This window comes from Salvelinus fontinalis, chromosome 40, assembly GCF_029448725.1.
Source record: "Salvelinus fontinalis isolate EN_2023a chromosome 40, ASM2944872v1, whole genome shotgun sequence".
Taxonomy (NCBI): domain Eukaryota; kingdom Metazoa; phylum Chordata; class Actinopteri; order Salmoniformes; family Salmonidae; genus Salvelinus; species Salvelinus fontinalis.
Window position 1 is genome coordinate 25887613 of NC_074704.1, and position 11363 is coordinate 25898975.

Sequence of the window (11363 nt, forward strand, 5' to 3'; positions counted from 1 at the left end):
GTACCACGTCAGCACTCACCTTCACTGCCATTCCCTGCCACCAGCAGCACTCCAGGGGGTGTGGGTAAAATAAACAACAGAAAAATCAGAAGCCAGGAAAGTTGAATTGCTCTGTGTTTTATTTGAAGGGTGTGGAAGGAAACCCTGGCGGAGGGAAACAACCTCGCTCGGCTGGTAAGAGAATGAGAGTTAGAGACATACAAGTTAGTGAGCTCTTTACTAGCCTTTCAACAACTGGTTAGCACAGCAGGATAGATCTGTTGTGAAATTACACTAAGGGCACTTCCTGTTTCATACTGCAGACCTGGGAAGTAAACACTGGCCTAAAAACAATGAACATAGAGCACGAGGCTTTCTGCAAGGTCCGCCGCTCCATGCACCCCACCTCGCCAGCTGACATGTGAGTTCCATGTACTGCCCTGCATATGACTTGATCCATTTATCTACACATCTGTAACTACGCAGAAACAGACTAAGACAGTGTTCTATGTGAGCACATTGCACATCGTTTAGCTTTGTCTTCTCCTTTTCAATCAACACATGCTTCTCTTTGAACGACATAATATAATATTAAACGTTTATTGAAATAAATGAAAAATACACTTTTGGTTCCTCAACTGCGTTACCCACTCCAGTCAGCAGATGGCGATGTGCGTCTTAGATTCAGGCGATGCTGCCAATGTGAAGTATAATCTAGTGGACGGGACGCTCCTTCAACAACAACAGCTAGTCAGACACCTCGGTAGCTTTCTAGCAAACATAGCTACAACATTCACGCTCTTTACACTGTTTTGGTGTATATTAGTCGATGTGTTTGAAACACACTTCTGTCGTATGTACTTGTTGGCCCATTCAATTATATATGTACGTTGTTTGTCAGCTAGCTGGTTTGCTAAATTAGCTTAGAACTAGTTCTAAGTTAGCTTAGAACTAGGCTAGTCGCTAATGCAAGCTAGCTAACATCTCCGACCATGAGTTCACTAAGCTACTCTCCTCCTGCTAAAGAAGTGGCAGTCTGCTGGACGGAGAAAGAAGGTATTGTGAAAGAGGAGGAGGAAGAGGAGGCTGTTACAATACAAAAACAAGTAGAGGGTGAGGCTGTTACCGTGAAAGAAGAGAAAGACGTTACTGTGAAAGAAGAGGAAGAGGCGTTCAGAGTGAAAGAGGAGGAGGATGTTACAGTAAAAGAAGAGGAGGAAGAGAAAGAGGAGGATGCAGTTTTTGGTGTGAAAGAGGAGGGGGAGATTACTGTCACATTGGAGGCAGAAGAGGCGGTTGGAGATCTGTTTAACACCAGTAAGTACCATCTCTGCAGTCGTTGAACCAATATGCAGTAAAGGGGTTCTACACTTTAATGTTGTTCTGTACGAATGGCTGAAGCTACACTGTAACGTGTAGAACATCAAGACTGGACCATCAACAAAACGTTAACAATTGATCAAATGCATCCATTGACAATGCCTGAAATATTGTAGTCCAAGATGTACTCTTAGAGGGGCGATCAGCAGTTGTAACATCCATTTTGGGACTTATACATTAATGATATGTACCCATTGTTTCTTCACTTATAAATGCCTCATGAGCTTAGTTCAACTGTCGTACCCCATCAGAACCCAAAATATAAGCTTTTTTTACTCCAATGTTTATCAGTAAATGTAAACAAACACTGTATATCCTCAAAACATGATTAATTGATTTAATTGAGTCTCAAGCATTTCTAAAATATTTAACATTTTCCTTTAATTATTAAAAGAAAATCTAATTCAGAATAAGTAACGTAACAAAATGTGTAAAAAAGGAAGCGGTCTGAATTTAATGAATGCACTAGGGCCCCAACTAAAAAAATCTTGGGTCAACCAAGAGTCGTCTTTTCTTTCTACCCACCGATTGGTAGAAATGTTACAACGTGTATTTTCCCATATATAGACACACCCCATGTGTTTTAATTAAATCAACTATATGTACTGAACTGGTCTGATGCTTTAAGCACGCTGTTTGATTAAATAATTAAGACACACAAATGACTCGGGAGCCAGAGATCAAGATAGCCTAACCATCAGAAAAAAACTCTTCCTCCTCCCGCTGCTGCTTGCCTTCGTAAATTCTGATGTTATGCTCCTAAAGTTTCTGGTAATAGGCTACACCAGCAGTCGTTATGCTCCTATAGTTTCTGGTAAAAGGCTACACCAGCAGTCGTTAGGCTCCTATAGTTTCTGGTAATAGGCTACACCAGCAGTCGTTATGCTCCTATAGTTTCTGGTAATAGGCTACACCAGCAGTCGTTATGCTCCTATAGTTTCTGGTAATAGGCTACACCAGCAGTCGTTATGCTCCTATAGTTTCTGGTAATAGAATACACCAGCAGTCGTTGTACTCCTATAGTTTCTGGTAATAGAATACACCAGCAGTCGTTGTACTCCTATGGTTTCTGGTAATAGGCTACACCAGCAGTCGTTATGCTCCTATAGTTTCTGGTAATAGACTAAACCAGCAGTCGTTATGCTCCTATAGCTTCTGGTAATAGACTACACCAGCAGTCGTTATGCTCCTATAGTTTCTGGTAATAGACTACACCAGCAGTCGTTATGCTCCTATAGTTTCTGGTAATAGACTACACCAGCAGTCGTTATGCTCCTATTGTTTCTGGTAATAGGCCACACCAGCAGTTGTTATGCTCCTATAGTTTCTGGTAATAGACTACACCAGCAGTCGTTATGCTCCTATGGTTTCTGGTAATAGGCTACACCAGCAGTCAGCAACACTTTTCCATTTGGTGCCAAGTTATCTCACCATTTCTACTGATCTGGTGCCTATGATCACTTAGCTACATAGCTAATGCCTGCTGGACTGTTCATTAATCACGGTACTCCATTTTGTTTATCTGTCGGCCCCAGCCTCGAACTCAGGCCCTTTGTGTAGTTAACTGACCCTCTCTGCCCATTCATTGCCATTTTACCTGTTGTTGTTGTCTTACCCGTTGTTGTCTTAACTTGCTCTCCCAATCAACACCTGTGATTGCTTTATGCCTCGCTTTGTCTCTCTCTAATGTCAATATGCCTTGTATACTGTTGTTTAGGGTAGTTATCATTGTTTTATTTTACTGCGGAGCCCCTAGTCCCACTCAACATGCCTCAGAGAACTCTTTTGTCCCACCTCTCACACATGCGGTGACCTTACCTAGCATAACTGGTGCCTCCAGAGATGCAACCTCTTATTGTCACTCAATGCCTAGGTTTACCTCTACTGTACCCACACTCTACCATACCCCTGTCTGTACATTATGCCTTGAATCTATCCTACCACGCCCAGAAACCTGCTCCTTTTATTCTCTGTTCACAACGCACTAGACAACCAGTTCTGATAGCCTTTAGCCGTACCCTCATCATTCTCCTCTGTTCCTCGGGTGATGTAGAGGTTAACCCAGGCCCTGCGTGTCCCTAGGCGCTCTCATTTGCTGACTTCTGTAACCGTAAAAGCATTGGTTTCATGCATGTTAACATCAGAAGCCTCCTCCCTAAGTTTGTTTTACTCACTGTGTTACGGATACAGGTATTCTGTGTGTATCCTGTGTGTATTTCTTTTCTCTCCTTCTCCCCTACTCACAGGTGACCATCATCATTCCCCAATCAGTCATCAATCAGTCGCTAATCAGAAGACACCTCTTTTTCTCCTACCCAATCAAATTCCCTTTCCCTTGGTTTAAAAACCCTGTCAGTTGTTTTCTCTGGAGCAATCTCTCTGTAAATGTCATATGTCTGTAGATCTATTGTGTGGTTTAGCATCTACATGTCACTTTGTCCCCACCTGTGAGTATTGTGTTTGTTATGGTGTTTGAATGTTTGTTTGATAGTGGGAAAAGGGGGTAACCAGACAGTTCGCCCATGGGCATACACTACCCGTAGGTAAACGTTGTTAAATACACTAGTTAGAACTGGGTTGGACCACCCACTGTATTTTTGGTTAGTTAGTTAGCTGTTGTTGAAATAGGCTAGACTAGCTTAGGGGTGTTTTTGGATACTTATTGTTTCTTTCCTTGGGTCCAGCTCAGCACCTTATCCTGCCCCCCTTTACCGTGTGTTTAGAAATAAACCCTGTGTGTTTGACGGTAACTTAGGTGTCTGTGGTTATTTCGTTCTCACCGTTACTTGTCACTGTTACATTTTGCATGAGTTATGTTACGGGTCTCGTTACCTTCCCCCTAGACTGCCGGACCAAAGGGATTCGTAACACACTGCTTTAGCACACTCCGCCAACCTTGATGTCCTTGCCGTGTCTGAATCCTGGTTTTGGAAGGCCACCAAAATTTCAGAAATTTCCATCCCCAACTACATCATTTTCCATCAAGATAGAACTGCCAAAGGGGGAGGAGTTGCAATCTACTAGAGAGATGGCCTGCATAGTTCTGTCATACTTTCCAGGTTTATGCCCAAACATTTCGAGCTTCATATTTTAAAAATGAATCTCTCCAGAAATAATTCTCTCAGTGTTGCTGCCTGTTATAGACCCCCCTCAGCTCCCAGCTGTGCCCTGGACACCATATGTGAATCGATTGCCCCCCATCTATCTTCAGTTTGTTCTGCTAGGTGACCTAAACTGGGATATGCTTTACACCCCGGCCATCCTACAATCCAAACTAGATGCCCTCAATCTCACACAAATTATCAAGGAACGCACCAGGTACAACCCTAAATCCGTAAACATGGGCACCCTCATAGATATTATCCTGACCAACTTGCCCTCCAAATACACCTCTGCTGTTTTCAATCAGGATCTCAGCGATCATTGCCTGCATCCGTTATGGGTCCGCGGTCAAACGACCACCCCTCATCACTGTCAAATGCTCCCTAAAACACTTCTGCAAGCAGGTCTTTCTAATCGACCTGGCCCGGGTATCCTGGAAGGATATTGCCCTCATCCCGTCAGTAGAGGATGCCTGGTTGTTCTTTAAAAGTAATTTCCTCACCATCTTAAATAAGCATGCCCCTTTAAAAAATGTAGAACTAAGAACAGATATAGCCCTTGGTTCACTCTAGACCTGACTGCGCTCGACCAGCACAAAAACATCCTGTGGCGTACTGCACTAGCATCGAATAGTCCCCGCGATATGCAACTTTTCAGAGAAGTCAGGAATCAATACACACAGTCAGTTAGGAACGCTAGGCTAGGAAACACTGTCACCACCGATAAATCCACGATAATTGAGAATTTCAATAACCATTTCTCTACGGCTGGCCATGCTTTCCTTCTGGCTACCCCAACCCCGGCCAACAGCTCCGCACCCCCCGCAGCTACTTGCCCAAGCCTCTCCTTCACCCAAATCCAGATCGCTGATGTTCTGAAAGAGCTGAAAAACCTGGACCTGTACAAATCAGCTGGGCTAGACAATCTGGACCCTCTCTTTCTAAAATTATCGACCGCCATTGTTGCAACCCCTATTAGTAGTCTGTTCAACCTCTCTTTCATATCGTCCGAGATTCCTAAAGATGGGGGTAACACTCTAGACCCAAACTGTTACAGACCTATATCCATCCTGTCCTGCCTTTCTAAAGTCTTCGAAATCCAAGTTAACAAACAGATCACTGACCATTTCTAATCCCACCGTACCTTCTCCGCTGTGCAATCCGGTTTCTGAGCTGGTCACGGGTGCACCTCAGCCACACTCAAGGTACTAAATGATATCATAACCGCCATCGATAAAAGACAGTATTGTGCTACCGTCTTCATTGACCTGGCCTGTTTTCCGGACCTCTGGCGGTCTTTATAGGGGTACCACAGGGTTCAATTCTCGGGCTGACTCTTTTCTCTGTATATATCAGCGATGTCGCTCTTACTGCGGGGGATTTGTTGATCCACCTCTACTCAGATGACACCATTCTGTATACATCTGGCCCTTCTTTGGACTCTGTGTTAACAAACCTCCAAACGAGCTTCAATGCCATACAACACTCGTTCTGTGGCCTCCAACTACTCTTAAACGCAAGTAAAACTAAATGCATGCTCTTCAACTGACTTAGAATATGTGGACAACTACAAATACCTAGGTATCTGGTTAGACTCTAAACTCTCCTTCCAGACTCATATTACGGTCCCGTGTGGCTCAGTTGGTAGAGCATGGCGCTTGCAACGCCAGGGTTGTGGGTTCATTCCCCACGGGGGGACCAGGATGAATATGTATGAACTTCCAAATTTGTAAGTCGCTCTGGATAAGAGCGTCTGCTAAATGACTTAAATGTAAAATGTAATATTAAGCATCTCCAATCCAAAATTAAATCTACAATCGGCTTCCTATTTTGCAACAAAACCTCCTTCACTCACGCTGCCAAACATACCCTCGTAAAACTGACTATCCTACCGATCCTTGACTTCGGCGATATCATTTACAAAATAGCCTCCAACACTCTACTATGCAAACTGGCTGCAGTCTATCACAGTGCCATCCGTTTTTGTCACCAAAGCCCCATATACCACCCACCACGGCGACCTGTATGCTCTCGTCGGCGGGCCCTCGCTACATATTCGTCGCCAAACCCACTGGCTCCAGGTCGTCTATAAGTCTTTGCTAGGCCGCCTTAACTCAGCTCACTGGTCACCATAGCAACACCCACCCATAGCACGCGCTCCAGCAGGTATATCTCACTGGTCATCCCCAAAGCCAACACCTTTTTGGCTGCCTTTTCTTCCAGTTCTCTGCTGCCAATGACTGGAAGGAATTGCAAAAATCGCTGAAGTTGGAGACTTATTTCTCCCTCACTAACTTTAAGCATCAACGATCTGAGCAGCTTACCGATCGCTGCAGCTGTACACAGCCCATTTGTAAATAGCCCATCCAACTACCTACCTCATCCCCATATTGTTTTTATTTACTTTTTTGCTCTTTTGCACACCAGTATTTCTACTTGCACATCATCATCTGCACATCTATCACTCCAGTGTTAATTTGCTAAATTGTAGTTACTTCGCTACTATGGCCTATTTATTGCCGTGCCTCCTTACTCCATTTGCACACACTGTATATAGATTTTTCTATTGTGTTATTGACTGTACGTTTGTTTATCCCCCGTGTAACTCGGTGGTGTTGTTTCTGTCGCACTGCTTTGCTTTATCTTGGCCAGGTCGCAGTTGTAAATGAGAACTTGTACGATAATAATAATCGTAACTTTATTGACAACACCCAAATGGATACTGTCATTAACGCGGTTCTTAATACTGTAGCAAACATATTAAACATGACATTCAAACGAGCGTTAGTTATAATCCAAAGTAGTGTGAAATGTACTCATAAGCAACCTGGAAATGGAGGTTACTCCCCTGAGTTTTCCCTATTCAGAATACATTGTGAAAAAATAAATTGCTCACCATTTTTTCTCCAGGCAGATATAGTACACCCATAACTATCGGTTTCCTCATTAGCAGGGAGGAGTTTCTGCAATCAAATTGCATGTGCATCGCCCTCGTACTGCAGTTTTATTAAACACAGAAAGAGGCCTGTATTGGAGACCAAAAGTCGTCTGGAACACTGCTGAGAGTTTCAACAACATGAATAACTTATTTCTATTCTACAATCTTAGATGTTACTACTAATGTGAAAACAAGACAATATGACTATTCTTGCTCATTTTAAGACAAATGTCAAATAATTTTAACATTCATTACAGACGTCAATTGTTGTACAACATCATGGCTACTCTGTTGGCATCACCTTTTACAGTGGATTTCTGCTGTTGTGGGCCTTTAATCATCTGTCTGACGTTGTTGTTCACACAGGAGAGAGACCGGACTATTGTGGATCCTCTGGGGAGCATCAACAACCTCATGATGCTGAAGAGGCAGAGAAGAGTCTCTCCAGATCAGAACACCTCAAGAAACACCAGCAGAGATCCACAGAGAAGAGAACTCACTGCTGCTCTGACTGTGGGAAGAGATTCACCTCATCAGCAGGCATTAAAATTCATCAGAGGATCCACACAGGAGAGAAACCTTATAGCTGTGGTCAATGTGGGAAGAGTTTTGGTCAGTTTGGCTCTCTGACTTTACACCACAGAATACACACAGGAGAGAAACCTTATAGCTGTGATCAATGTGGGAGGAGTTTTACTACATCTGGCAATCTGACTTTACACCAGAGAATACACACAGGAGAGAAACCTTATAGCTGTGATCAATGTGGGAAGAGTTTTGTTCAATCTAGCGCTCTGACTTTACACCAGAGAACACACACAGGAGAGAAACCTTTTAGCTGTGGTCAATGTGGGAAGAGTTTTGGTCGATCTAGTTATCTGACAGTGCACAAGAGAACACACACAGGAGATAAACCTTATAGCTGTGATCAATGTGGGAAGAGTTTTGGTCAATCTGGAGATCTGACAGTGCACCAGAGAACACACACAGGAGAGAAATCTTATAGCTGTGGTCAATGTGGGAAGAGTTTTAGTCAATCTGGAGATCTGACAGTGCACCAGAGAACACACACGGGAGAGAAACCTTATAGCTGTGATCAATGTGGGAAGAGTTTTATTACATCTGGCTCTCTGACTTTACACCAGAGAATACACACAGGAGAGAAATCTTATAGCTGTGATCAATGTGGGAAGAGTTTTACTACATCTGGCTCTCTGACTTTACACCAGAGAATACACACAGGAGAGAAATCTTATAGCTGTGATCAATGTGGGAAGAGTTTTGGTCGATCTAGCTATCTGACAGTGCACCAGAGAACACACACAGGAGATAAACCTTATAGCTGTGATCAATGTTGGAAGAGTTTTGTTCAATCTAGTAGTCTGACTATACACCAGAGAACACACACAGGAGATAAACCTTATAGCTGTGGTCAATGTGGGAAGAGTTTTGTTACATCTAGCAATCTGACTATACACCAGAGAACACACACAGGAGAGAAACCTTATAGCTGTGATCAATGTGGGAAGAGTTTTACTACATCTGGCTCTCTGACTTTACACTTGAGAATACACACAGGAGAGAAACCTTATAGCTGTGATCAATGTGGGAAGAGTTTTGTTCAATCTGGCCATCTGACATTACACCAGAGAACAAACACAGGAGAGAAATCTTATAGCTGTGGTCAATGTGGGGAGAGCATCTAGCAGTCTGACTATACAGCAGAGAACACACACAGGAGAGAAATCTCTTAGCTGTGACCAGATATAATCTGATAAAAGATATCTGATCAAATTTTGAGAAAATACATACATGAAGGAGTTGTTTCATGATATCAATGAATTAATGTCACAATGTAGAATGTTTTAACATTGTAGAAGGAGTATTTTAATGATGTCACAATGTAGGACCATAATTGTTTGCCCCCTGTTCTATTGATTTCAACATGATATGGATATTAGCCTCAGGGGAAAATCCAGGCTCTGAATTGAAAGAGTACTATTTATGTGACTTAACAAAAAGTGACTAACAAAAAAAGAGTTGTTACACTTCCCACGTTGGTGACCCTCTTGAATCAAAATGCAACACTTCAAAATGTAGCTAGTTATCTAGCCCTTTTCTACAATTTGTCCTCTAAACAGGGATGTACACATTATTCCCTGATTCCGTGTGGTTTTTGAGCTGTTAGTTTCAACAGGACGTGCAACCTCATCTCCCTCCTCTCGGCACAATTGATTTCAACATGAAAGCGATGAGTGATGACAAATAAGTGTAGCGTTCCTTTTGTTTAGCAACCCCTACATTTAAATGCATCACTGTTGCCCTGCTTTTAGAGTATCGGCGTTCATTCTCAGATGTTCCATCCCAAATGTACTAGAGCATGACATTGGGGACTGGATCCCGATCCAACAACATGCCTATCTAGTGAACCCTGAAAAGAGAGAGAAGCTCCGCAGTGAGGTGGAAAGTTACTACGGATATTGCAGGAGTTTCCTCTTGAAATCAGACATGTCCGTGGTAAGGACAACTTGGTTGCTGAATGTCTCAAGGGTGGGCAGTTAAAAAGATTTGTGTTTTGCTTTTAGCCAGTTACCATGGATCACAATTTATTTTGACATGTTTTTCCGTGTTGGAGATGAGTTTTATCTTTTATTCTTATCCGTATTTTTTTTAAACTGCACTGTTGGTTCGGGGCTCGTAAGTAAGCATTTCACTGTAAGGTCTACACATGTATTCAGCGCATGTGACTAATACAATTTGATTAGATTGATTTGATTTGATTTTGTTTGGGCTCGTTCCAAGGGGACCAGAGTTCTAGAAGCTAGTGAGTTTTAGGATTCTACAGAAAGAAAAATGTGAAAAATAATACCATTGTATACTATTATTTAGAAATACGCGTTTATTCTTGTTTTTAATTGTTGACAGCCAGTAGACACCATGTTTATATTGTAGAAGGTGACGCATTGTATTTGATTATGTGAAATGGAAGTTGTTTTTTAGTCAGTTGTTCAACTGAAATGTGTCTTCGGCACACCGATTGCTGTCACCTCGTTAGTCAGTATGTGTTACACCTGTGCTGGCTTGTCCATCTCTTTAGTGGGAAGGTGTTTCACCTGAGCTGGTCCAGGTTCTATTTAAGAGTGTCTGGCCCAGTGCTCTAGTTGTCTTGATAGATGTGGAGAGTCAACACCTTTAGTTGCTCCACCTTTTTGGTTTGCTTCCTGTCTTTAAATTTGTTGTGGGTTTTTCTTTTGTTTGTCTCTTGGGCAGATTTAGTGGGTCTCATGGTGGGTGTCTTTTAAGTCCCAGTTGTTGTTACTAGTCAATTTTCAGTGGACACCCCCATTGTGTCTTTCAGAGCCCCTCCTAAAAAACAAGCTTATATTTTGGGTTGGATATAGCATCATATTGTTTATATTTTAATCAATGTCATTTCCTTACAATGCTCATTAGTCTTTCAGTTGTTATTCTTCGTTTTTTTATCCTCAATATTTCTGTTTATTTTCATTGTTTTTTCCTGTGAAGCCATTGTGTTGCATCCATGTCTGAAATTTGCTGTATAAATAAAGCTTGATTTGATTTCAAAAAATTAACCCAGTGATGACCAATCAACAGACTCTTGGTCCCTCTTAGTATGAAAATAAGTATCAATCCCACTTTTCCAGCCTGCTGAAGGTGTGGTGGAGTGGTAAACACCACCCCCGGCTCTACCAGGGGCTTGAGGTGGTCTCCCACAGCTCTGCTTATGTCATGTTCTGTGGCCTTGCCGTTCCATTTCTTGACTGCCCCTGCAACACAGAAACACATTTAGTCATATTATATAAAACATTCAAAGTAATGGATATGGAGCATCTATGGCCTCAGTTACACCTGGCACCTTAATGTGACTTCTGTCATCTGATCACTCCAAGCTGCATTAGGTTCAGATTTACCAGGATGGGCCTTTGACATAGTCTGGATGCAGT

The 11363-nt window shown here is 42.5% G+C and overlaps 1 protein-coding gene across 1 annotated transcript; it reads left to right on the top strand.

The window, feature by feature from the left end:
- Positions 1 to 692: 692 nt before the first annotated feature.
- On the top strand, positions 693 to 10991 carry LOC129838987 (zinc finger protein OZF-like). The gene is made up of 2 exons (XM_055906252.1): positions 693 to 1296; positions 7765 to 10991. The coding sequence occupies exons 1-2, from the start codon at positions 972 to 974 to the stop codon at positions 9102 to 9104; spliced, it is 1665 nt and encodes a 554-aa protein (XP_055762227.1). The 5' UTR covers positions 693 to 971; the 3' UTR covers positions 9105 to 10991.
- Positions 10992 to 11363: the final 372 nt, after the last annotated feature.